The sequence below is a fragment of the Acinonyx jubatus genome, chromosome E1 (genome assembly GCF_027475565.1).
Source record: "Acinonyx jubatus isolate Ajub_Pintada_27869175 chromosome E1, VMU_Ajub_asm_v1.0, whole genome shotgun sequence".
NCBI lineage: Eukaryota > Metazoa > Chordata > Mammalia > Carnivora > Felidae > Acinonyx > Acinonyx jubatus.
Genome location: NC_069397.1, coordinates 56912998 through 56939722, shown reverse-complemented (window position 1 = coordinate 56939722; position 26725 = coordinate 56912998). Strand labels below are relative to the sequence as shown.

The window sequence follows — 26725 nt, the reverse complement described above, 5'->3', positions numbered from 1 at the left end:
CTCGCTGAGCCGAGTTCGGCCGTGTCTGAGGGGCCTGGTGCAAGGCCAGTGCTCCTTTCTGCTTCCTGTAGCAGCCTCTTCATGCTCATACCGCTCCCCTTCATGGCGCCAAAAAGGCTGCAGTGGCTCCAGCTCCATGCTGCATTTATTTTTTTTTTTTAATTTTTTTTTAACGTTTATTTATTTTTGAGACAGGGAAAGACAGAGCATGAACGGGGGAGGGGCAGAGAGAGAGGGAGACACAGAATCGGAAACAGGCTCCAGGCTCTGAGCGGTCAGCACAGAGCCCGACGCGGGGCTCGAACTCACGGACCGCGAGATCGTGACCTGAGCCGAAGTCGGCCGCTTAACCGACTGAGCCACCCAGGCACCCCCCATGCTGCATTTAAAAGGCAGGACGAGGGACGCTTGGGTGGCTCAGTCAGTTAAGCATCTGACTCTTGGTGTCGGCTCAGGTCACGGTCTCACGGTTCAGAGGTTTGAGCCCCATGTCGGGCTCTGCGCTGACAGCCCGGAGCCTGCTTCAGATTCCGTGTCTCCCTCTCTCTCTGCCCCTCCGCCTCACTCTCTCTCTCTCTGTCTCTCTCTCTCAAAAATAAGTAAACATTAAAAAAATTATAAAAGGCAGACTGAACCTTTTCTTTCAGAACTCCTGTTCCGGTTATCTATTTCTGTATAACAAATCACCCCAAAACCTGGTGATTGAATCTTTTATTTTGCTCATAAATCGGCGATCCGGGCTGGGCTCAGCAAGAAGGCGGTCAGCCTTGTTCTGTGTGGCATCTGCTGGGGCAGATCAGCCGGGGGCTGGAGGGTCCACTTCAAGATGGCTCGCCCACAAGGCCCGCAGATCCATGTGGCTCCTGGCCGGGAACCCAGGGGGGGCTCTGGACTGGGGGCCTCAGCCCCGCTCAGGGAGAGTTGCTCGGACTCCCTACCAGCACGGTGGCTGGGTTCCAAGGAGACGAGGCCGAAGGGCACGGCGTCTTTAGGACCTGGCCTCGGAAGTCACACCAAGTTACTTCCATCGGACTCTGCTGCTCGAGGCCTCACGAGGGCCTGCCCAGCTTCGGGGGAGGGGCCGCAGGTCCCACCACTTCCTGGAGGAGTGTCGAGGCTGCCCTGACGAGGACCATGTGGGGTCGGAGCTACGGGTGTGGACATCTTGGAAAACCTCATCAGCCACAACCCCCCGCGGACGTCTTCTCTGTTCCCACTGAGCCACTTTGGGGCCCACGCCCAGCACCAACCTGGTAACTGAAGCCAGGGCACAGGGGAGTCTCAGCTCTCCCCATGGTGTCCGGGATGTGTGAGGAGGTGTGGGTTCCAAACGAAACCAGCAAAATCCCCCAGAAAAGGAAGGGGAAGCTCAGGATGTAATCACAGTGTCCCCGAGAGCCACATTCATTGAGCACTTACTATCATGTTTATTTATTTTTGAGACAGAGAGAGACAGAGAGTGAGCAGGGGAGGGGCAGAGAGAGAGGGAGACACAGAACGGGAAGCGGGCTCCAGGCTCCGAGCCGTCAGCACAGAGCCCGACGCGGGGCTCGAACCCACGGACCGCGAGATCACGACCTGGGCCGAAGTCGGATGCTTAACCGCCTGAGCCACCCAGGCGCCCCTTGCCTGTCATTTTCAAAGCTGAAATGCAGGAAGGAGGCTGCCCTGGAGTCCCTCCAGAGGCGACCTCGGTGGAAGAGGGCAGGCGCGTGCGTCTTCCCAGGGCAGCGGGAGGAGGCCGCTGGTGCTGTTCTGTTATCAGCGCGTTGCCTGGTGATGGCTGTGGCCTCAGCCCAGGACACGCCGCCACCCTTCGAGGCCGGCTTCTCATGAGTCAGATTCCCTCCCACACCCAGGCTATGGGGGAGCTTTTGCACGTGAAGCGGCTTTGCGGAGCACCGATAAAAGAAAGCCTCGAAAACAAGCGTGTTCTGAGAGTCGGTCTGACAAAAGCATACCCGGCCGGCTCCCTCTGCACCCGGGGAGTGTGGGCGCCCAAGGCCTGAGCCCCCGGGTCGCGGCCCTTCCGCCAGAACCAGCCGGTCGCCGTCCCGGGCTCAGGGCCTTCTTCACCCGCCTGAGAGACCCCGGCTCCTGTCCTGACGCTGGCCCTTTGTCTGGCCTGCCAGTGAAAGAAAACCCACACTCGACAGGTGTAGACAAGAACGGTTTGAAAACGTCACCTGACAGGGAGCCCAGAAGCAGGGTCCCAGGGCCTGTCGACTCAGGGCCATCACGACGTCTGACATCTTCTCGTTGTCCCGGAGAGTGGAACTTCCCCTCATGTGTCGCCTGTGCTTCTGTCCTGTCCCAGGGTGCTCCCCCAGAAAGGGAAGGGAGGGGTTGGATCATTCTGGATGTTGCTGACTTTTCCTCTGACATGGTCACCCGATACGGATAAAGACAGACGGACGGTTGCTTAGAAATTCAAAGTCTAACTGAACCAAGCCGTGAGTACGTATTTTCTAAGCCAATAAAATCATCTTTGCGGAGATGACCGGACAGGTTTTTGGCACAATGTGTGTTTGAGGCGGCCTGGCCTAAAATAGAAGACTGGCAGAGTGAGTCCCGGTGCCGGTGGTCAGGGCCGAGGTCTAAGCAGGGAGGAGTGACCCGGAGGGGACACGCAGGAGGTGGTGCTCCATGCGTGCTGGTGACGGGCCATTTCTTGCTCTGGACGGTGGTCGTGAGCTGTGTGCACACGGCAGGGATGGACCGAGCTCCATCCATCCTTAAGGTCTGTGTTCTCTGCATGTGTGTTGCATTTCAACAAAAAGTGGCCTTGGCATCTCCCCATGCAGGGGTCACACGATGTTCACTGTAAGGCCGGTGGGGGGGGGGGGGCACAGGCACTCACCCCTCAAGCAGCTGGAGCTTGGGGGATGACCCATTGGAGGGGGGGAGGGTGGCAGAGAATCTCACCTGTCATGACTCCCTGGCTGGAGACCAGCAGAGGCTTTAAAAATGTTTTTCCTGACATTTATTCATTTTTCAAGAGAGAGAAAGAGAGGCAGAGTGTGAGCAGGGCAGGGGCAGGGAGAGAGGGGAGACACAGAATGGGAAGCGGGCCCCGGGCTCCGAGCTGTCAGCACAGAGCCCGACGCGGGGCTTGAACTCACAGACCGAGAGATCGTGACCTGAGCCGCAGTCGGACGCTGGACCGGCTGAGCCCCCCCGCCCCAAGGCGCCCAAAGATCAGCAGAGGCTTCAGCCCCGAGCCCCCAGCACAAGTGGGTGAGCTGCCCGTCTCACGTGCGGCTCCGTGCACGTGAGGACGGGACGAGGGCCGCGGCGGGCCTGGGGAGGCGGGTTGTGGGGTCACGCGTCTGAGAACGGCTGGAACTTGGGTGGCCCCGGGACTCTCTGCCGTTCGAGATCGTCACACCCTGCTCGGGACTTGCCGCTAGCACACCAGCCTCGCGTAGATGCCTTCCTGTCATGGGTCACTGGAGTCGTCAGGGCCGCCCGTCCCTCGGGCCACAGGCCTCTGCATCAACCCCGTCCACCCCACCCCCCGTTATTTCACTGCATCCGTGCAGATGAGGACGCTGGGGGAGACTTCCGGGACACAGGGCTCACGAGACCACCGAGCCCAGCGCTTCCTGCGGCCCTGGGGGCCACCAGGGGTTCGCGGCTCGTTCTCCGTCCCGCGTGGCGGTGCAGCCGAGGGTCGGGAGGACGGAGGATCTCAGCGGCGTCGGGAGCGTGGCCCAGACCCAGCCCGTTTCCCTCCATGCTCCCCCAGAGGTGCTCTTGTCCCCCCGCACGGGGGAGGGTGCTGTCACACAGAGGCGGTCACCTGGGTTTAGTCAGCTAAGGGTCCGCCTTCAGATTAGGTCATGATCAGGTGGTTCATGAGTTCAAGCCCCATGTTCGACTCTGTGCTGACAGCATGGAGCCCACACTTGAGATGCTCTGCCCCCCCCCTTCAAAAATAAATGAACATCGAAAACAATTAAAAACAAAGAAGATAATCAATACTGGTTCAATCGAGCCATCCAGTCAAATATGTGTGCGCCCCCCAAATTCACGTTGAAATCCTACCCCCGCAACGAGATGGTCTTAGGAGGTGGGTCCTTTGGCGGGGGGGGGGGATCAGGTCATGAGGGGACAGCCTCATGAGGGGTAAGTGCCCTCGTAAGGGAGACCCCCGAGGGCTCCCTCGCCCCTTCGGCCACCGCCGGCCCCCCAGTGTCAGGCATCCAGCCTCCGGATGTGTGAGACAGCTGTTTGCGGTGGGAGCCGCCGGCACGGTCTGGGGCGTGTTTGTCACAGCGTCCCAGCAGACCCATGTGTCACACTGCGTCAGGTGATAACAGCAGGGAACCCCGCGCTCTCTGCTCAATTTCCCGTAAAACTAAACTTACCCTAAGACCTAAGCTCGGTTCCGTGAAAATGACGAATACTGCAGATTTAATGAAGGTATTACACTCAGGCCTCAGGAGGGCCCCGGCACCTTGCCCAGCCCGCTTTGCACAGTGCCCGTGGCAGCCGCCCCCCCCCGCCCCCCGCGGAGTCCCCCCATCGTCACCCGCTCCCACCCCATGTGCTTGACTCCCCCACCTTTTCCCGCCCCTCCCCCGTCTTCCGCGGCTTTGATTTGGTTTGCTCCCCCGCCAGCGGATCTCTGCCTTTGCCAGCCTCCAACGAGGAGCCAAGCTCCCCTCCTGTTCTCCTCCCGGCTGCCCACGACTCCCAGCCTGGGGTCCGAGGCCAGGAGCCACGCCAGCAGACTCGTGCCTTGCTGCTCAGATCACCGTGCACCAGTGTGGCTCCCAAGCAAGCAAAGTACCGGGTGTTGCCAAACCTCTCTTCCCGGGAGCACACGGCTCGAACCTTCCCCTCCTCCCGCCCCGCCCCGTCTTGTGCCCAACGACCCCCTGGCGAGCCTGAGGAGCTGTCCCCTTGTGTCCGGACACTGTGGCCTGAGGGAGAAGCCGGAACCCCGGCTCCTCTCACGAGCGGCCTCCTGCTGGCCCCCCACCCCGCCCTCCGCCTCAGCCTCCCCGCCAGCCTCTCCCTGGGTGCCCCCTGCCCCTGCCAGCCTGAGCTCGCCACGTCCTGCCCACAAGTCAGGCTGGCTCCCCTCTCCGCCTCGGGCAGGCCCTCCCCTCCCCCTGGCCCAAACCCCACTATTCAAACCCCTTTCTCCTTCCTTTTTGGCGGTTACTGACGCACGATCCGGATGCCGTGTAATTCATCCATTGGAAGGGCACGGCTGCATGATTGACAACGATATTCACAGCTCTCCAACCGCCTCCACGGTTCACCTTAAAACATTTTCACGTGGGCATCTGGGGGGCTCAGTCGCTTAAGCGTCTGACGTCGGCTCACGATCGTGATCTCTGGTTCATGGGTTCCAGCCCCGCGTCGGGCTCTGTGCTGACGGCTCAGAGCCTGGAATCTGCTTCGGCTTCTGTGTCTCCCTGTCTCTGCCCCTCCCCCGCTCGTGCTCTGTCTCTCTCTCTCTCTCTCAAAAATAAGCATTTAAAGAATTTTTAAAAACTAAAACATTTCCATCATTTCCAAAAGAAAACCTGTGCCCTTAGCCGGTCGCCGCCGTCTTCCCCTCCCCTCCCCTCGGAGCCCTGCAGCCCTAACGGACTCGGTCTCTACAGGCTTACCCGTCGGGTGGAGGGAATCGTGCAGTACGTGGCCGTGTGTGCGGCCGGCTCCTTGCACGGTTTTGAGGCTCATCCCCGTCGTAGCAGCAGTCGGTGCTGTGTGCTTTTCTGTGGCCACATAGTATCCACGTTACGGGTACCCACGTCCTTATCCGGCCATCACAGTGACGGACACTGGGGTTGTTTCCACCTCTCGTTACGACGAACCCACCCTGCACACCGAAGCTTCTTCAGGCACTTCTGCAGCCCCGCTAACTCCCACCTACCCAGCCCGCGCTACGTGCCAGGCTCCAGACTGCACTCCCGCTCATGCCCGCGAGGGCCGGTCTCCCCGTACCCCGACGGGTGCGGCACAGGCCATCGTTCCCGTGTTACGGATGAGGACACCCGAGTCCGGAGAAGTGAGGAGATTGGCCAGCGTCCTGGTGGAAGGAGGACCCCGACACAGGTCTGCTCTGCAACCTGCAACCTCCCGCTATTGGGCATGTGGGCATTTACCCCTTGTTTCGGTGGGTCCTGTGTGTTTATGGGTCTCCTCGAACTATAAGCCTCTTCTGGATAAGGACCACGTCTCTTGGCCCTTTGGTCGGCCGTCGGGGGGCGGGGGGAGCTCTATGCTTTCTGTCTGCTAAGCATCCTTTCCCTCACCCCCCTCCTGGCTACAGGATGGGCACGTGGTCCAGGCCTGGCCAGTCACGGCCCTTCACTCCACTGGCTACAGTGATTGGCTCAAGGATGGGCACAGGCTCCAAGCCTGGCCAATCAGAGCCTTCCTTGGGTCTTTTGCCATAGCAACGGCTGAGGCCACCTGCTTCCTCTTTGGGACCGGGAGCTATAAGGACCATGAAGCCTGGAGCTGCCCCTGGAAACTTCTTCCTGCCTCCCGGGGACCGTCCACACCAGAATGCCATGCAGATGTTAGAACTGATGCTGCGGGAAGCCATTTGATGGCACCGAAAGATGTTCGCGATACCTTCCCCAGGTTTACAGTAAGCAAGCTACGAAATAGAACATGCAACATCACTTGCTCTCCGTGTGTTCCTCTATGTATGAAAACATACACACGCACGCACACACGCACTCTTTAGAAATGGATGCCAGATGCCCAAATGTGAACAGTGTTTCTTTCCGATCCTACGACTTGGTGTATTTTTTCTTTCTGTTCATCTGAACTTTGAAGCCTCGGCCTGTTAGAAGCTGTTATGCTTGTTCTGTTTTGTTGAAGCCACAGTTCCTGCAGGAACCCCCCCCCCCCCACCAAGAAGTCCTGTCGAGTGCCCTCCTCCCTGGAATTTTTAGGTTCAGCCTGAGTCATGTCGTCTTGGCCTTTTTAGAGCACACAACTTTTCCAACAATCCCATTTTCCGCCCCGGTCCTGGGCGCTCCCCACCCTCGGCGTCTCTGCTCACCTGCCCCACCCCCTGGGCCTCCAGGCCTGGCCGTCCAGCTGTGCCTGAGTGACGCCATCCCCCAGTGTCTTCCGGACCCTCAGAGAAAGCCAGGCCTTTCACCCCCATCCCCCAACCCGCCCTGCTGGGTGCTGTGTTTTCATTCTCAGCTCACAAGGAACCTGCAGAAAATATTTTCTTTGGCAGCCGATTAGGGAGTAGCAGCCCCGGACATGCCTTTCAGGCGACGTCCGAGCCTGGGCCAGCTGCTGGCCTCCACAGCTGCCCCAGGGGCTGTGGCCACGGGCAAGGCCAGGGTTTGGACCTCATCCAGCTTGAGTAAGGTTCTCTCCCCTATCAGGTTCTGAGGCGTCCCAAGGCCCCACGGCGCCCTTCTGGCAGACCAAACCTCTCCCAGGCCACCATGCCAGGGGGTTGGCGTCTGGCCTTCCAGAGGCCCACCCCCTGAATGCCTTCTCCCTCTGCCACAGGGTTCAAGGGTATGAGGGCCTCCCAGGCAGGGAGTCAAGGGCCTCACGTCCCCCTCCCCACCCGAGTGTCTCCTTGTGGGGGCCCTGCCTTCCCTCCCTCTTGGAGGGGCTGTTCCCACTCCCCTTCTGAGCAGGCCTGTCCTTCAGATCTAGGCCCTGTCCAGCTGCCTGACCCTGGCTGGCCGGTCAGATCCACACTGATAAGAATGGGACCCTAGCAGAGAATGAACTGGATGACAGGCTTTGAACCAAAGGGCCGGCAGGTTGTAGGGGAGCAGCCGGACCAGGAGAGCCAGGGAGAGGCGAGGGGCCGAGCTGAGTCACCCAGGGGAGCAAGAGGAGGAAGGGGGAAGGAGCCCTGGGGGCTCTCAGGTCCCGGATGCACAGCTGCACCTGTCAGTCTCACCGCGTTCTCTGCTTCCTTCCAATAAAGCCCACTTTGGCTAAACATCCCACCTGGATATTTATTCCTTAAAGCCCAAAGATCCAGACAGTTTCACTAGGGCACCTGGGCTTCCCCAGGTGGGAAGAGCCTTCCTCACGCGCCTCCAAGAGGAGGGCGTCCTCCTCTTGTCCCTCCCGCTGGCTGGAAAGCCCCTTTTTCTGCTCATTCCCAGGGGCCTTGAGCTCTTGAAGAAAGTGCTTACCTGGGTCTCCTCCAACCCTGGTGTCCAAGGGAGGGGGTTCAGGGCAGAGAGGCCTTCCGGGTCACAAGCAGAAGTCACCGGGCAGCCTAGTTCAGTGGACCCTGATTGGGCATATGGCTGGTGGAAAAGAAAAAGGCAGCAAATTTTGGAGTGTGGCAGATTTGGGTTTGAATCCTGGGTCCAGCACCTGCCAGTTTATGCAGCCTGCTCTTTGTTGGCCCCGTGACACCAGTGGCGTCCAGGACTTGCCACGCCCTGGGCCCCCTCCTACACTCTCCTCTAGACAGCACTGCTAGGAGGGTCCCGTTTTTCCAAACAAGGAAGCAGAGATGGGAGAGGTTAAGCGATCGCGCACAAGCTTCTCTCAGCCGGTGATGGGAGAGAAACCCTGATTTTTCTGTCTCTGGGGAGCTGGTTTTGCCCTAAGAGAAGAAAAAAAAAGTCTGGTCCTAACATAAAGCCTCATGAAATAAAGCTAACGTGCTTCTCTACACAGAGGAAGAGTAGATAACCCTTCCAAAAAAAAAAAAAGCTCTTCCCGTATTTACCCAGGAACTACAACATCTGGGATTTGCTTCAGAAGATCCCACTGGGGCCGGTGCTGATGAGCTGATGGTTCTGGAAGCTGGGGATGGGTGGCTCTCCCTCCATGTGAGTATGCTTGCGAGGTTTCATAATACAATGTTTTTTTTTTTAAAGTAGCAAGAAGGAACACGGCCAGGGTGGAGAAGCAGTCTTGCAAAGGATGTCAAGGTGCAGACAGCGAGCCCCGAGTCCCGCCAGGAAGGGAGCCCCGAGCCCCTCCCCACGGCCCGCCGCCAGCCGTGCCCCCTCCCCACGCCTCTCCCTGTTGACTCCCTTGTGGTCCAAGAACCCTCGGCTCTGAGTAATAAATGTGCACTCTCTCGGCGGGACATGTGTTTCCAATCATTCTCCGCAGTGAGTGACCACCGACGGCTGCTGCCTGTCTGTCCCCCACCTTGTACCTTCAGATCCGCCATGACCACAGCCCGGGCCCAGCTCCCACCCCAGGTCTGCGCGGAGCGCCCCCCCCCCCCCCCATGCCCTCCTGCCCATGTGACTTCACGCAAGCAGGCTTGCGTCTGGAAGAGAGTCCTCTGCACCGCCCCTGCCCCCTATGGGACAACTCCGACCACCCTGTAGGTCTCGTTTATCCCAGCGAGCGTCCCAGACCACCTGCCCCCGCCCTCCGCCAATGCCCTTGCTGTGCCATCAAGCACCCGCACCTGCTTGAATTTGTTTCTGTCCGCGTTTCTGCTAACAGCCGGTTGCTGCTGGAGGAAGAACCGGGCCACGTCTGTTCCCTCTGGGCGCCCGGCACCTGCACAGGCCTGGCAGATGGCGGGTGCCCAATACATCCTCACTGAATCGATGAATGAACAAATGAGCCATAACCTTAAGGAGCAGGGAGTCAAGGGGAAGACAGACACAAAGACGAGTAACCTGCTAGGGGACACGCAAGGGGCCTAAGGAGGCCAGACAGTGAGCTATGACCGGGTCATGTCCATCTCCGCTCCCTCTTAGGGCGACCCATTCTCCACGCAACTCCACTGGGCGCCGCCTTCGGCTGGCTGGGCCCGCGGCCTGGGGCACAGCGAGGAGGGATCTTGGGCCACACCAAGGCTCGGTGGGGAAGGAGTGCTCGGGTCTGCCGGAGGTCGGGGGTCGGGGAACGTGGACACCCCCCCCCCACGTCCCCGAGGAGTCAGACCACAGTCCGATGTGATAAGGGAGCAATGACGAGGACCCACAGTGCGCTCGGTGCAGGAACATCACCACCCCCAGACCCCAGCGCCTCCCCCGTGGGCATCTAGGTCACACTTGTTGGGGGTGTGCTGAGTGGCAGCTGGAGAATGCAGGGGACACTCAGGTGGCTGGCTCTCAGGCTTGCCTCTGGGGCCAGGAACCCTAGGACAGAGCTTGGGGTCCCCGGGAAGAGGAGAGAAGCAGGGGGATATGGTGTGGAACCACTCCCATGGTCCCACCTGCCTCTGGGGGCTGGACCGTCCCTTTGGCGTCAGACGCAGTCACCAAAGGGTGCGGAGCCCGGCAGGTCCCCCCAGCCAAGGAGGGGCTGAAGGTGCCAGTGGGCCAGACCCAAACTCCAGAAACCATCTGGAGATGGCCATAAGGACCCAACGACTCACTTTCTAAGGACCTGTGTTTCTCCTTGCCTCTCATGGCTCTGCTGTCTTCCGATCTTTTCGTTGATGACCAGGGCCACCCCACCCCTGCTCTCTCTGTTGTTCTGACGTTTCAGCTCAAGGTTGAACGAGCGCCCTTAGGGATTCTCACCCCGTGCTCCCTGGGTGCCGTCTCGGGGCTGGGACCGAGCCCGTACATGCCAGGGCTGGTCACGGAGCCTCACGGAAGGCGGCAAGAGCCTGGACCGGTGCTGGCCACCGGGCGAACCTTCAGCATCCCGGAGAAGAGAGGGCCAGGGGAGAGGAGGGGAGGGAAGGAGAGAGAAAGGAAATTCTTGGGCACCGTCCTAATCATAGCCTTGAAATGAAATTTACTGCTGCACTCAGCATGGGGACGCCAGCCAGCACCAACCCCCCTTCTGTTTGGATTAGGCGATGACATCATGGCCACGGCCAATCACTGCCAGCACCAAAGAAGCAGAGGATGGTGGGGGGAAACCTGAGCCTCCAGCCGCCCCCCCCCCCCACTCCCCGTGCTTCCAGGGAGGGGAACCTGAAACCAGCAGAAGTCAGTCTCAACACACCCCTGCTGAGCTGGGCCCGCCACTCCGGCTGCCCTGCTCCCTGCCAGCACCTGGTCCCCGGGCCCCGCCAGCTGAGGCTGCCTCCCGGAGCAGGCCAGGGGCAGACGCAGCAGTGCCGTGTTCCCGTCTCCGCTCTGCTCGCTGGCCCTGCTCCCCGACCCGCCCGTGTGAAGGAGGCACATGACACATGCCCGGGGCCAAAGGCAAGGGCTTGGGCACGAGAGAGCACACAGCAGGCGGCGTGAGAGCGTGAGAGCCGGCTCTGGTCGGGTTCACCCTGCTCTGTGTTTTGCGGCGACAGAGTCAGAGTGTGGGTCGGCGGGGAGCCCACGCTGGGGGCCTGCCCCCGCCGTGCCTCGCGGGCCGGGAGACCCTTCTGCGTCAAGGCCACCGTGCGGAGAGGCGGTGCCGGCTCAGAATCCGGGTGGGACGAGGTCCGCGAAGGCTTCGGCCCAGGGGACACCGCGGTGTGGCGTCAGCCCGCCTCCCCGGAGGGGGGGGAGGGGGGGACGGGAGTGTGATCGCTGCTCCCAGACGGCTCAGGGGTGGCCAGTGACTTCACGGGCTGCCTGCTCACAAAGCAACAGCCTCCCTCGCACCCTCCCTCTCTCTTTCTGGAGTTACTCTAGACTGGATCAGAGCAGCACGGGCAGGCGGTGTTGGGACGGCATCCAGGCCTGTGGAACCTGTGCCCTGCGGAGCAGGTGGGCGGGCGGGCAAGGCCGGCATCCAGGCAGGCGTGCAAGGTGGGTGCCTGGGCTCCGACTGCCTTTCCCCACGGGGCGCCTGCCTGGGAGGAGGCAGACAGTGAAGGAGAGAGAGGCCAAGCCCTTGCCTCCGTCCTGCAGGCTGGCATAAAATAGCAAAGGAAACCTCGTGGGGAGGCAGGGGCTGAGGGAGTGTAGGTGACCGCGTGGGATCACCGAAGTACCTGGCTTGGGGAGCTGGAGCCAGGACAAGCCTTGAGGGAGCCAGGCAGAGAGCCTAGAAAGTATCCAGATTTCAGTGCCAGGAGATACCCGTCGAATCTGCATCTGAAAATTGCCTTCCTCGCCCCAGGGGCAGGATACGACGCTCATCCTGGGTCACCAGGTCCCATCACCTAGCGAAACTCCACGAACTTTCTGGCCAACACCCTCTTACATACTCTGTCCACGCATATGTGTAATTTCACGTAAACGAAACACCGTGCATACTGTTTTCTCAGGGACGCTTGGAGAAAACAAACCCTTGAAATATGCCTTGCCCTCCCTGTGTCCCCCGAGGGCCGATGTGGACACACGGATACGCCGTCCTGCACAGCTACCTCTCGAGAGCATGACTGTGTCTCTACAAAAATGGAGCCTTGTTGATCTGCTCTGCATTTTGCTTTTCTTGAGCCTGAAGGTTTTATTGGTTTCCCTAAGCTAGTGGTTATCAACCAGGCGGTTTTGGTCCCACCCAGGGACATTAGGCAATGTCTGCAGACATGTTTGGTTGTCACAACTTGGTGCTGGGCGGGGGGGACCCTTGGCATTCAGGGGGTGGAGAAGAGGGATGTTGCTCAACACCCCACCGCGCACAGGGCGCGCCCCTCCCCCACCGGAGATCAATCTGGCCTAGAGATCGGCGTCACCGAGGCAGAGAAGTCAGCCCTGGCCGCAGAGGGTTAATAATTTAATTAATGAGCAAATAGGAACATGGACCGTCCTTATAGCGTCTGCTGCTGGTCGTTAAGACGCTGACTGTGCAGAGAGCCACAGCCCATATTCTGGCCACAGTCGGACTCAGCTTCTTGTCACCGTGGATGTCCTGCGGTAAACAGCCCCACCAAGGAACATGGAGGACAGATATCTGGGCGGATGCAGCGGGTGGCGGCGGGGGGGGGGAGGAAGGGGAGTACCACCTGCCTTCTATGGTCATGAGTCCGACGCCCAGAGTGGACAGGAGCCCGTCGTGACCCTGATCCCTCTCTGGGGGCCACCCATCACACAACCACAGAAACCTCCCAGACGGTCAGGTGTACGGACAAGCCCCCCCCCCCCCGCCCGACCCAGGAGCTGCCCGAGACATCGCCGCTGTTCTGTATCTAGCCTCCTGGGCATGTGGGGCTAACCGTAATGCCTGTAAGTTACACGGAGCGTCTGGCTCTCTGGAACCTGCCGGAAGGAGGTGGAGGCTTCAGCTCCGCTCCAGCTGCCTCTCCGGAGAGAACACTCCATGCTCAGGAGGCAGGAGATCTCCAAACTGAGAGAGTGAGTCTACGGAGAAGACGCACTCCCAGGGCTCTCCCAGTGCTGGGTGGACAGAGCCTGGCTCTCCTGGGCCTGCTGCCCAGGGCCCGTGAGGTCACTCTGACTCTGTTTACCTGACAGGAGCAGGAGGGAGGAGCCACTGGCATTTCCTCCTGGCTCCCGACAGTGTTTACTCTGTCAGGCCGAGCGCGGGACACGTTTGCTGGGTGTGCCCCGACACGGGTAGGACGGGCAGCAGCTCTGGAGGACCGTGCATTGGAAAAGTCTCTTGGTGAGGGAGGCAGGGGCAAGCTGTGAGTTTCTGGTAGACGGTGGTGGGCCCACGAGTGTGGTCTGAGGGTCCCGGAAGTCTCCCCTCCCCCGCTGGCCCGGCAGGTCTGCTTCCCCCTGTCTGTCCTAAGACTCAGCCCAGAGTCAGGCTCTGGGGGCAGATACGAGCCCAAGTCCAGAAGGCGAAATCAGAATGGATCCCGGGGGGAATGGGCCAAGGTCTCCTGCGTGGCTCCCCTACTGGCCCACTCCCCCAATATCAACGTAGAGGAGGCTGGGTAGGAGCAAAGGTGACAGAGGGAGCTACCGGCGGCCCGGGGCCTCCTCCCTCCCCACTCTGCATGGATGTGGGCCATCCAGACCCTGTCCTCCTTCTTGGGGGCGTGGTCAGAGCGCAGCCTCGCCTGGCTGTTGATGTTCTACAGCACGCAGCAGAGCGAGCGCTCTTGTGATGGAGCGTGTGAAAGATCACTCTGTTGACATCAGCAGCCAGGTTCTAATCTCCTCCTATCCTCAGTACCTTCCTCATCTGAGGCCTCAGTTTCCTGAGTTGGAAGACAGCACCTGGAAGGCTGGTCAAGGCTGCAAAGAGGAACAGAGAGGCAATCAGGCGGCAGTCAGATGGCTGGAGCTGGTGATGTGGATGGAGATGGGGGTTGGGGGGGCGGCTGCTCGGCCCGCATGAGAGTCATTCGATGTGGGATGGCTCTCAGTAACAGCCAGCACATACACCAGATTTTAGAGACCAGGTCAGCCATTCAGAGCAATCCGTTAGGAAGGGGGTTCAATCACCATTCTGCGGGTGCGGAGGGCGTGGTGGGACCACGAGGCGGCTGGGCTGCTAAGTCTGAGATCTGCTGGTGCCCTCTGCCCCCACTCCAACCTTTCAGAGAGGTACCTGCGCTGCCCATCTGCTAAAAACCCTCCAAAAGCTCCAAACTCAAAATAAAAGGTGCGTCCCCTCCCCTCCCAGCCCCTCTGACAGCAAATGGGTCCTAGCTGGCCCCTTTTCCCTCACTTCCCCCTCCTTCGCTGGCTCAGGGGTCTTTGCACCCACTGCCCATGGGACTTTTGCCTGTTCTGTGGGTTTCTGAATGCCCTGCTCCTAGGACAGTGTTCCTCTGTAGATGCTCCAGTGAGCACTGTTGATGGAAGGGAGGAAGGAAGACCAGGTCTCTTATTTCCACCCTGGGGCAGCTGGTGTGGCCCCGCTCCCCTCTCGCACGGCTATCGAACCTACCTCTGGGATCCTCATCACCCTCACCTATACCTGACTGCTCAGGTGTACGTCTTGCCTAAAAGACAGGGCGCCCCTAGGTTGTCTGTTTCATAAACTGACAAATCGATTTTGGATTCTGCAAATTTCAGCAGCATTTTGGTTGTGCCTGTCACAATGAAAGGATGGGGGGGGGAAATGTTATAGTTTTCTGAATTCACGACTAGAGATCGGACACCATCTCAAAACGACACAATTCTATTTTATGCGAACAAAAGCTGGAAAAGTGACTTTGGGTTTGTCAGGGTGCTAAAAATAACCACTCTGCCTATTTATCTTTGCTCCCAGTTGTGTGCTGCAAAGCGCACACAAACAGAGGGAAACCATTTTCTCCCAGCCTTCCAGTATTTTCCAGTTTCCTATTGAAAGTCAGCATCACACAGTTGCATGAGCAATTACTCCTTAACTGTGCCCTTTTCCTGCACTTACAGCCCTCCTAGATAACACACGCCCTGCGGGCAGGAGGGAGGTCCTGTGTATAACACCACCACCAACCGCAGAGGGGCTCGGGGGCAGCCTCGGTGACAGACAGGTACACAGGGACCCTGGTGGCCACAGTTTGCATGCCATCTGCGCCTCCAAGATCCCGGCCTTTCCTGGAACACAGAATTGTTTTGGGAAAAGTCCTTCAGCCCCACATTTGTGGGCTAAGGGAGGAAACTGTGAGCAGAGCCCAGCAAACGCTTTCCATCCAATCCTACTGCGTCCTGAACTCCAAGGCCCACCCCCCACTGGCTCTTGTTGGCTGGTCAAAAATATGGCCAGTTTATATAAAATCCTGTTTTGTTCATAGTAACCACTCCCCCTCCCCCTCCATCTGAACTGGTCAACCGCACTTAAAATTCTAAGACCTGCATTTGAGACAGGAATCTTCACGAAGCTTCCTGAGGCCACCTACCAAGGGGGGCATGGGCAGGGGGCGGCGGGGAATGACCCCTGCTCTGAAGCGCACACATCCCTTTGGCTCCATCCCTAGCCGAGGGACCCCAGGGGTGGAAGGGAATCAGGCAGCGTACGCCTCCAAGCCGGAGGGGAAGGGGCAGTCGGCGGGCGCCTGGTGCCGTTGAGGGGTGGGCTGCGAGTCCCAAGTGCTGAGTCAGGGCCCCGTGGGCGCTGCCCGCCCCGCGGCTGCCACCCCAACCTCGGGCGATCTCGGGGGGCGCCGGGGGGAGGGGGGCTGCGGGGCGCGGCCGGGGGCCAGGTGCGCAGCTGCGGGCGGGGGTGGGGGCCAGACGTGTCCGCCGGTCTGGGCACAACAAAGCCGAGTTTGGGGGAGGGCGGGGAGGCGCGGGAGGCGCGCGGGGAGGGGGCGGCCCGGAGCTGCCGGAGCCGCATTGGCCGCCCGCCACCGGGGGGCGGAGCCGGCTCGCCCCGGAGCGCAATAAAAGGCCGGCTCGGCCCGCGCCCGCAGCGCACGCATCCATAGAAGGCAGTGGAAGCCGCCGGCGCCGGGTCGCGCGCTCGCTCGCCCGCCCGCCCGCCCGCCCGCCCGCCTCGCCGCCCCCACCCGTCTCCTCGCCGCCGCGTGAGCCGCGCCCCACGCCCCGCGCGCCCCCCTCTCCGGCCCGCGACAAAGACCCAGGAAAGTTTGCGCGGGCGAGCGCGGGCCAGGTGCGGAGGGCGCGCCCGCGGAGCGCAGCGAGCCCCGCGCGGCCCCGGCGCGCCCAGAGGCCAGCGCCCGCAGAGCCGGCGGAGGCGGCCGAGCCCCGCGCCCCGCGCCCCGCGCCCCCGCCCGCCATGGGCTCCGCGGCCCGCAGCCTGCGGCTCGCGCTGGGCCTGCTGCTGCTGCTGGGGACGCTGCTGCGCCGGGCCGACGCCTGCAGCTGCTCCCCGGTGCACCCGCAACAGGCGTTTTGCAATGCAGACGTAGGTAAGGACGGCGACCCCGCCCCGGCCCGGTGCCCGCCTCCCCGAGGGTCCGCGGGCGCCGCGCCCGCCCGCAGCTGGCCGAGGGGCCCACGCCCCGGACCCTGGCCCTCGGGCCGTCTCGAATCCTGCAAGTGGACGCCAAAATCGCACTTTTTTTTCCCACCCCCTTCCGTCTCCCTTTCTTTGCTTCTCTGCCGAGATGCTTCTCAACCTCAAAATTCCACCGAAATTCCGCTGCAGCTCCAGCCCCAGAGAAGGGAGCCAGGGAGCGGATCGGGTTTTGGCAGGCGGAGGGCCCTGGGATGCCAGCGCGGGGGGCGGGGAGAGTGGGGGGACACCGCGTGGGACGGGGAGAGAGTTCCGGCGCCCGGGGGCTGGAGGCCTGGGGACCCCGGGAGAAACTTGCACGGATAACATGGAGCTGGCCTTCTGTGGCCTGGAGCCGAGTGCCAAAGGGCTTCTCTGCCTGGGCCCCTCCCTCCAGCCCCGTTTGGGGGTTCGCAGGATTAAACTGGGGCAGAGTGGAAGCTTCCCTCCTCTGGCCGGCTTCCCTGCGCTCAGAGGGGCAGCCCTGAGAGGCAGCTAGAGCCCCTTAATCTGCACCCTGCCCAGGGGGCACCCAACCCAGGGCCGTCGGGGGAGAGGGAGGAGGGTCCTTGAGTGGTTTGCACCCAGTGAGTGCTTTTTCAGGACATGCACAAGAACGAGGCTGTGTGGGGCAAGTGGGGTTGTGTGGCTGTTTAGAATCCTCAAGAAAATATTTGTTACCCCCAGGACTCCTTGCCCCCCCCCCCACCCCCAGTGGTGGGAGCAGGCAGGGGAGGGAGGAGAAGCCAGATACTAGGTGTGATCCACGCAGGGGCTGGGACAAGCGGGGAGAAGCCAGCAGAAATGGGAGGAACCAGCTGGGCCCCAGAGGTTTCCATGCAGGCCTCCAACTGCCCTGGTGAGGGTCAGCCAGGTTCTCCTGGGCCAAGTTCAGTTGAGCCGGAAGGACAGATGCCCAGCAGGTGGGCCACTGCAGCCCCCTATCCCGACCCCCCCCCCCACCACCCCCAGGCTTTTCAACAGGTTTATGTTCTGCTCCTGAGTCTCAGCCAGCCAAGCATCCGGTTGCCAGGCCACATGTGGTGGGGCCCCCATGGCTGCTGGCCACACCCCAGTTGGCCCTCTGAGCTGTTGCCAGCCCAGGAAGTGTTCGTGGGTTCTTATCTGTGGGCCTCACATGGCTCTGGCCACCTGGGCGTGGGACGTGGTCCATGCCTATGGACTAGTTTTCCGTAAAACCCGAGTTGGGGGGAGGTAAGGTCGGCTCCCCGATTTGGCTTTGGTGCTCAGCAGGATTTGAGGGCGATGCACATCGGCCTCCTTCTGGGGTGTCTGCTGGGAGTCCCGGCCTGGCCAGGCCCCTTTGCTAAGAGCGAGGCCATACTTCTGACCATCAGGCCGTGGGGCAGGATGGTCCCAAGGCCCAGAAGGAACCGAGTCTTGCAAGGTGCTTGGGCTTGGTTCGCAGGCACCAAGCAGGAAGGGGCTGGCCCTGGAGACCACCTCACACTCTTTGGCCCCGGAGGGAGAATTCCTGGCCTCGTCCTGGCCCAGTAAGCTGAGGCAGCAAAGGGTCGGGGTCGAGGGGCTTCTTGCTTTGTGGTTCCTCTCTCTTCCGCCTGGATCTCCTGGCATTTGTGTCCCAATTCTCCAAATCAGAAGCATCGGAGATCCTAGACTTTTAACCCCGTCTCAGCTCGGAGGCCTGTCGGGTACTGACGCCAGACTTGCATTGCGACGCCCAGTTCGTTAGATTCCAGTGGCTGCTGTAGCGAATCACCAGAAACTGGGGGGTGAAGGGGGGGTGCTTAAAACAACAGGAATTGCTTCTCTCACAGTGTAGGGGCCCAAAGCCCCAGATCAAGGTGTGGGTAGGATTGGCTCCTTCCGGGGGCCCCGAGGGGGAATTCGCTCTAGGTCTCTCTCGCAGCTTGGTCTGGCTGCTGGTGCTCCTTAGCTTGTGGACGCGTCCCTCCAGCCTGCGCTCTGTCTTTACGTGGGTCCGTCTGTGCGCGCATCTGTCCAAATCTCTCTCTCCTTAGAAAGACCCCGATCACTGAGTTTCAGGCCCACTTGAATCCAGCATGACATCATCTTAACGTGATCACATCTGCAGAGACCCTATTTCCAAATAAGGTCACGTACGCAGGTTCTGGGTGGACCTGAATTTTAGGGGGAAGCTCGTCACCCACCGGCTGCCCCGGTCGGCCCCTCTGTGTTCGATCTCCTTGGGATACAGAGCCGAGGCACCCCAGGGTGGCCGTGGAGTAAACCTCACGGTGAAGGCCGTGGCCCTTCTGTGTCTGCTTCTCCTTTAAGTCCTGCTTGTATTCCCCACTCTGGCCCAGAACCGAGTTGCCTGGGGCTCTTTTAGAGACCACTCAAGGCTGGGTCCCTTTGTAAATACAGAGGGCCTGGCCTGGACCTCAGCTCTTGTGGTTTTAAAAGCGCCACAGGTGATTCCGTGCCACCACGGCCGGCTGTGGCCGCGACCCAGGGGCCCGTGAAGGGTGATGGCCTCACGCACACTGGGGTTACTAAACGCTGACCTTGAATGTGCTGTGCTGGCTCCTTTAATTGTCGGCTGGACGCAGGCTCGTTAACTGGCTTGGTGTCTACGAGAGGCAGTTGGCTTAAGAAATAGTCCGATCTCTGTCTGCCTGCCTGTGTAAGGATTTCTGGGAGCTTATAGGACCGGAACTGTGCTCAGGAAAAGGAGCTCATGATGAGGTTGTGAAATTTACGATGAAGGGAGCAGTAGGTAAGACCTGGGTCCCTCCTGGAAGGCCTTGTTCCCCATCCTTTCCAGGCAAATGAGGACAAACGGGAAACGTTTCCTGTCTCAGCCCTGCTCCCATGTGCTGCTGGCCCGTCTCCTACCACCTAATGGAGTCCGTGGCCGTCTACCTCGAGCCTGCCCAGCCCCCAGCCCCCAGCACCTGGCCACAGACCAGCTTTGGGCCTTTTCTTCAAGCAGTACCACCACGGAGGGAGCCTCCAGATACTGAGCCAGCTGAGAGACTTGGCCAGTTTGGGAGTCCTGGGTCAATCCAGGAGCTCCCTGGATCTGGCAAAGAAAATCTCACTTCTGGCTTGGGTGGCAGCACCCGAGGCCACGTGGCTCCAGAAGAGTGGCCCACGATGGCGTCTTTCTCAGGGTGCTCCCATCTCCAGACCCTGCTCTCGGCAAACCCCCTGGCGATCTCCGGCAGAGCGGAGAAAGGCCCACCGCCAAGGTCGCTTGCCGGTTGCCGGGCCGGGCGGGCCAGACCGTGGCCACCTGCAGAAAACACACAGCGAGCATTCGGAAATGGCCGTGTCTTCACTGGACGCACGTGTCCGGGAAGACCAGGGCAGATAAGACTCCCGTGAGTTGAATCAGGCCCTAAGTGCACGGGGGCCAGGTGGGGGTGGCTCTTTAAAACTGCCGTTGGCGACTCCTATAGAGTGCTTGCCCGCTTGGTGTTGTGTATACCCTTTCACAGCGGGCTGTGTTTCAACAAGCCGTTATGGCGTGGCCGGCTCCGCCCCACAGGAGGCATTGTCCCCCGCCTTAGGAGGGGACCTCCAGACACCAGTGCCAGGCGGTGTGGGAGTGCTGGGTGTGTCAGGGTGGGCAGAGCCCCGCAGTCCCCAACCCTGATGGCCACACTGCAGGTGCTTTGGGTAAATGATAAATCAAGTACCTGTGTGAGAGGGGAATGCATTTTTAGGATCCGGAAGTAGCAGGTTTTGAAGGGAGGGGGGCCACGGAGGGGACTGGAGCCCCTGGGCCCGGGTTTGGACAGCGTCCCTGGAAGGATGCATTCTCCCCAGGGAGTCCCTGGAACCTGGGCTGCTGGCATTTCCCGGGGTTGGGAGACAGAGGGCGGAGATGTATCCTAGACACATGCGTGCAGGTGGTGCCGGGCGTGGCCGGTGGGTGGAGGGAGCTCTCCCCACACCGTGGCCCCTGCCTGTGGGCTGAGGACTTGGTGTCAGCCTGCAGCCGGGACCCGCTCGGTCCTCGGGAATTTGCGGTTGGGGCCTGTGGTCTGTGAGCGGCAGGTGGGCTGGGCCCCTGCCTCTCTTCTGTGCTGTCTCAGCTGGGCTGCCGGGCAGACCCCCGTGCCGGGCGCACGGTCCAGATCCAATGGCAGCATTTGAGCGCATTGAGAACAAGGATGTGGACCCCTTCCCAGGCTTATGGGGTCAGCGGGGAGGGAGGGTGTGCAGCCACCCTAGGCCAGATGCAGAGCCACTGATGCGATGCCCGAGGCCTGCAGGTGTGGGTGAACCCCTCAGATTCCCAAGTGGCTAAGAGATATACCCGGAGGACCCTGGGAAACGCAGCAGGAGAGAGAAGGGCCTGGAGGAGACCAGAGAAGAAAGAACAGCGTGGTGGGCGGGGCCAGTGCTTCTCCCCTGCACCGGACGCTCCCTCACCCTTCCGCAAGCACGTGCACAAGGGACCAAGGGCAGGTAGCCCCATGACTAGGATGGTTTTCCTGGAAAGAGAAAAGCAGAGCTGAGGAGCCAAGGTGGGAGAGTGTGAGCCCTAAATTTGAGGACAGGGCTGGGGGACCATGCACCCAGACGTGGTTAGGTGCGTCATCCATGGCGGCAGCGTGGGGGTGTGCTGAGCAAAGGGACCACCCACCCAGGGAACGGTGAGAGAGAGTTCCAGGTGCAGAGCAGGGGGGCGAGGGGCCAGATGACCCCTCCGTGGTGTATCACGTGCAATCTGTGTCCCTTCCCAGGGGCCCAAGGCAAGCCTTTGAGGATGTGCACCTGTGGATGACAGCAGGGGTGGCCCCGGGACTTGGCTAGAAGGAAGATGTCTGAACTGGTCCCGAATTGGAGCCTTGTGGTTCGGGGCATGGGCACTGGTATTTTTTATTTGGAGTGTGCACCTGGGAGAGGGGCAGAGAGGGAGGGAGAGAGCGAATCCCAAGCAGGCTCCACACTGTCGGCACAGAGCCCCATGTAACGCTTGATCTCTCCAACCGTGAGATCATGACCTGAGCCAAAATCAGGAGCCAGATGCTTAACTGACTGAGCCACCCAGGCCCTTCATGGGCATTGGTATTTATAAGACTGTCCAGGTGATTCTGGTACCTGCCAATGTTTGCACAGAGCAGTTGTCTCCAGTGTGGGCTACTCAGGACACTTTTGGTTTGAGAAAAGAATGTTCTCGGGGCTCCTGGGTGGCTCAGTCAGTGAGGCATCTGGCTCTTGATTTCGGCTCGGGCCATCATCTCACGGCTTGTGAGTTCAAGCCCCGTGTCAGGCTCTGCACAGTCAGTGCAGGATTGACAGCTTGGGATCCTCTCTCTCTCTGCCCCTCACCCGCTCATTCTCTCTCTCTCTCTCTCTCAAAATAAATTAACAAAAAAAAAAAGAATGTTCTAGATCTTTAGTATAGGCATTGACAGCTGTACTTGTATATAACTTTAAATGGGTAGATAGGTCTTGAGGCTGCTTGGCCAGACTTCTGTCTTGGTGCTAAAGGGTCTGAGCAGGAGTGGAGACAGAGGGCCGTGGGGGTGTCCGGCCAGGGGTTAAGCAGGAAGATGAGATGCCTAGAGTTTGGGAGCAGAGGTGGCTGAGGGAGGCGGGGAAGGGGGACTTCCAGACCGAGGGATGGTCAGGAGCACCTGTGTCTCAGAGGGCAGGTAGGATGAAGTTGACTCCCCCATCCAGACCTGGGAGCTCCCAGGACCCACTCCCCCAGCCCCTTGAGGTCTGAACTGGCTGGAATCCTTTGGTGCCTCCGTCATTGCATGGAAAAGTGCACAGGACCCAGAGGAATCCTGTTTTGCAGCTGACAGAATTGGATCTGCTGTGTCTGAATAGTACCCCAGGTTAGGCTTCTGGAGACCCCAGCAAGGCGGACTGCACAAGTGTTTACTCTAAGAATCACATTGAGGTGGAGTCTTTCTAAGGAAGGGTCCTACCCTGGGCCGTAGGGACATCTATCCAAAGATAGACTGGGGGGTGGGGGCGGGGCGGGGGGGGGCGGTGGACAAGGGTCTTGAGCCCTGAAACCGTAAGCAAAGCCATGTGTCTGTGTGTGCGCATGCGTATGTGTGTGCGTGCCCGGATTTTCCGAGGCAGGGGCGGTGGCTTCCCCCAGATTCTCAGGGCTATGTGACCTCCAAGAGCCGGTTCGCTACCGTGGAAACAGCCATTGTATGGCCTGTAGGGGAGAGTGGAGAACGTGAGGAAAAGCGTCGCTGGAACCGAAATGCGGGCAGCTCTGAGCCCGGGTGCGGCAGTGGAGTCTGGAGTCCCGGCGATGGGACCCACTGCAGGATTTTGTGCGCGCCCCCCTCCCCCCAACTGTTAGATGTCAGGGTGGGAGAGGGGCACAAAGCTGCGGGCAGGAGAGCGATTTTTTTTTTAATGTTTTATTTATTTTTGAGACAGAGAGAGACAGAGCAGGAGCAGGGGAGGGGCAGAGAGACAGGGAGACACAGAACCGGAAGCGGGCTCCAGGCTCCGAGCTGTCAGCGCAGAGCCGGATGTGGGGCTCGAACTCACAAACCGCGAGATCATGACCTGAGCCGAAGTCGGACGCTTAATGGACTGAGCCACCCAGGCGCCCCGATTTTAAGGGGCCTGCAGTTCTCAGGAGCCCGTGCCTGCAGTGGGGGAGGTCTCGGGAGACAGAAGGCAGGTGTAGCAACCGTTGGGGCTGGTGGGGAGGGCAGGGGCGGGAAGGGCTCGTGGGGGCTCGTCTCTGGAGTTCGCCCTCAGTGCCCAGAGACCAGGTATCCCCTCACGTGCTCAGGGCTACCCTCCCGTTTAGTTCTGCTGGGATACAGAGCCTGGGTCTACACGGGAAAGCCTCTGGCTGTGGCTCAGCAGAGGGTGGAAAATCGGGGCGGGCGGGGGGGGCCCGGGAGGGAAGGGGAAGTAGAACACAGAGGGGAAGTCGAGTCAGCAGGAAACGAGGGAGCTGGCTTTTATAACAAGGCTGTTAGGGAGGCCGCTGTGCAGCCCCATGCCGGCGTCCAGAGGGGTGAGGTCCTGGGCCGGTGCCCTCTGCCCCAGTTTCTCCAGCTCCAAACGGATGGTAAATTACTTACTTGCTAGGGTTGTGGGCGAGGATCACAAGAACAAGCAGAGGTAAAATGCTTAGGACGCTGCTCACAGGAGGTTCTGGTGTGTGTGTGTTTTGGGGGGGGGGGGTGTTCGCTGTCTCCACGTGAGACCCTGTGCTGTGTGCACCACCCCCACCGAACAGAGCAGAGGCCGTGGTGATCGATCGCACAGGGAAGGGAGCTGGGGAGACACAGGCCGGGTTCCCAGGCCGCCTGCGGGCAGCCAGGCAGGAAATGATCCTAAGTTTGGGAAGGGCACAGGACGGGGACCGTGACAATAACGGCTGTTGCTAGTAAGTGCCGAGTGCTTGGAGGTATGTCCACGTGTTCCTGGTGTTAGCCCTGCCCGTTCAGTTGTTATCCCCATTTTACAGAAGGTCACGGTGAGGCACGGCTGATGAGGTCACTTGCTCGGGGTCGTGCAGCGGGCAGGTAGCCGAGAAGACGGGAGGTGTTAATAGAGGAGCCCGACCTTCAGGATTCTGAGCCACGAGAGCTTGGCTGGGGCGGGAGGGTGGAGGGTGGAGGGTGAAAGACCTCTCGCTCAGAGGTTAGCCCATCGACTGCAGATGAGCAAATAAATGAAGCTCTATCCTGACAGCAAAATATTCAGCTGTCATTTTCAGCGGTGTTACGGATTCATGTTTGTGACCTAGAAGAATCTTTAGGACGTATTTATTTTAAGTTTTTTTTTTAATGTTTTTATTTATTTTTGAGACAGAGAGAGACAGAGCAGGAGCAGGGGAGGGGCAGAGAGAGAGGGAGACACAGAATCCGAAGCAGGCTCCAGGCTCTGAGCTGTCAGCACAGAGCCCGACGTGGGGCTCGAACTCACGGACTGTGAGATCATGACCTGAGCTGAAGTCGGACGTTTAACTGACTGAGCCACCCAGGCGCCCCAGGACGTGTTTATTTTAAAAGCCCAGTTGCACTGAGTGCTTTCAAATTTATTTTATTTATTTAGTTTTATTTATTTTGTTCTTTAATTTTATCTTATTTTGTTTATTAGTTTTTAAATTTTATTTAAATCCAAGTTAGTTAAACTGTTGTGTAATACTGGCTTCAGGAGTCGAAATCAGGGATTCATCACTTACATACAGCACCCGGTGCCCATCCCAACAGGTGCCCCCCCCCTTAATGCCCTTCCCCCATTTAGCCCCTCCCCCCCACCCAACTCCCCTCCAGCAGCCCTCAGTTTGTTCTCTGTATTTAAGAGTCTCTTACGGTGTGCCTCCCTCTCTCTTTTTGTCTTGGGTTTCCTTCCTTTCCCCCATTTTAATTTTTTTAGGTTTATTTTCATTTATTTTGAGAGAGAGTGAGCAGGGGAGAGGCAGAGAGAGAGGGAGACTAAGCCCAAACAGGCTCCACGCCGTCAGCACAGAGCTGGGCTTGGACCCTGTGAATCGTGAGATCATGACGTGAGCCGAAATCATGGGTCAGACGCTTAACCAACTGAGCCACCCAGCATCCCTGCTTTCGCATTTTAAACATTCTCTCCCCCGGGGCGCCTGGGTGGCTGAGTCGGTGAAGCGTCCGACTTTGGCTCAGGTCATGATCTCACAGTCTGTGGGTTCGAGCCCCACGTTGGGCTCTGTGCTGGCAGCTCGGAGCCTGGAGCCTGCTTCGGATTCTGTGTCTCCCTTGCTCTCTGCCCCTCCCCCACTTGCTCTCTCTCTCTCTCTCTCTCTCTCTCTCTCTCTCTCTCAAAAATAAACATTAACAAAGAGGAAAAGGAAATGGAAGGACAGAGTGAGGTTCCCTCGGGAGGGGAGAGGCGGAGGAGAGGCCCCCATGTGATCGGGTGAGGGCGCTGAGCCTGGGGACACGTGCCGCCGCAGAGCCGCCTGACTTTGCCTTGGGTCCCCCGAGAAGCGGTCACACTGCAGGGTTCGTGGCCCCTCAGAACACCCGTCATGCTTCATGCGCCTCGGAGACGGGCCGTGAGTTCCGTCGGCTTTACTGAGGTGCGGTTCCCATATGGCTGTTCATCTGTTCCAGGTGTAGGAGTCTGGTTTTTAGTACATTCGTGGGGGTGAGCGGCCGTCACCGCTGGCTGATTTCACAAGGGCCAGGGGACCCTGAACTGGGTTCCCTTTGCGGTTTCTTAGCGGGAGGCGTGGGGTGGCCCTCAGCCTCCTCCCACCGCTGGAGCCTGCTGTTCTAACCCGGTGTCCTGGGGTGCAGCCCCGTGCACCAGGAGTTCGAGGCCCACAGCGGCTTCTGAGCCGGGCAGCAGAGCCGAGCGGTGGGCAGTGTGGCACACAGAGCCCGGTCGGGGGCCGTTGGGCCCCGGCCGGACCCAAGCCGAGCCCTGGGCCGTCGTGAGGACCGGCTGCACGTGTGGGCTTTCTGGTGCCGGCTCCCCTCTCCCCTGTTGGCCTGTGGGGTGTCACTCCCCGAACTGACCTCAAAGATACGGTGAATCCACCCCCCCTCCCCCTTCTGGGCTCGAGCCGGCGAGCACAGTGGCAGAGATGAGCTGCAGGGCAAAACCCCGGCTTTCTGCCGTGGAACGTTGCATGGGCAGAGAGACCCCGAGATCACATCGGCGTGTCCTTGGGGACAGGACCTGGCTTGGGGTGAGGCTTTACTTGTCCCTTTCTGGTCTATACTCTGGAGATGTTGGTTGGGCCTTCCTGGCAGCCCCATGAGGGGCTGGGGGCACCTTCACAGAGCCGGTGAGGCACGAGACCGCAGCACCGGGCTTTGCCCTCACCCCTGTCACTGTCATCGAAGGCGCTGGTTAGAAAGCATTTCAACTGCTGATTCTTCACCAAGGCCAAGGGCGGGATGAGAAAGCAGACCGACATGTTAGAGAAAAAAGACAAAGTAGAAGGTACTGGGAGAAAGGCCAGCCAGAAGTGGTTCCGAATCCCAACCCCTGTGCCCGTCTGAGTCTCCATTTCCTCTTCCGTACGAGCAGGATTGAACTTCTGGAGGCCGTGCCCTCGTAGACGCTAAGTAAGGCTCTGCGAAAGAGTGCGGTGCAGGGGGAGGGGGGCCTCGACGGCCGTCGGTCCCCCTCCCACTGCACCCAGGAT

The 26725-nt window shown here is 60.0% G+C and overlaps 1 protein-coding gene and 1 long non-coding RNA gene across 5 annotated transcripts in view; one reads left to right on the top strand and one right to left on the bottom strand.

Moving 5' to 3' along the window:
• Positions 1–1623: 1623 nt before the first annotated feature.
• Positions 1624–10634, bottom strand: LOC113597003 (uncharacterized). Of its 4 annotated transcripts, none has more exons than XR_008294013.1 (5): positions 9401–10634; positions 8702–8813; positions 8154–8270; positions 3803–3929; positions 1624–3436 (listed from the first exon to the last, which is right to left on the bottom strand). It is a non-coding gene; the product is annotated as an uncharacterized LOC113597003 (long non-coding RNA). The 4 variants fall into 4 exon arrangements; XR_003417841.2 differs by lacking the exon at positions 1624–3436 and having other exon boundaries at positions 3512–3929; positions 9401–9569; positions 10322–10634; XR_008294012.1 differs by lacking the exon at positions 1624–3436 and having other exon boundaries at positions 3512–3929.
• A 5541-nt stretch (positions 10635–16175) lies between these two features.
• Positions 16176–26725, top strand: part of TIMP2 (TIMP metallopeptidase inhibitor 2) — a 47662-nt gene continuing 37112 nt past the window's right edge. Inside the window, exon 1 of the mRNA XM_027052576.2 lies at positions 16176–16552. Within this exon, the coding sequence (XP_026908377.1) occupies positions 16420–16552 (133 nt within the window). The 5' untranslated portion in view covers positions 16176–16419. The remainder of the gene's footprint in view (positions 16553–26725) is intronic.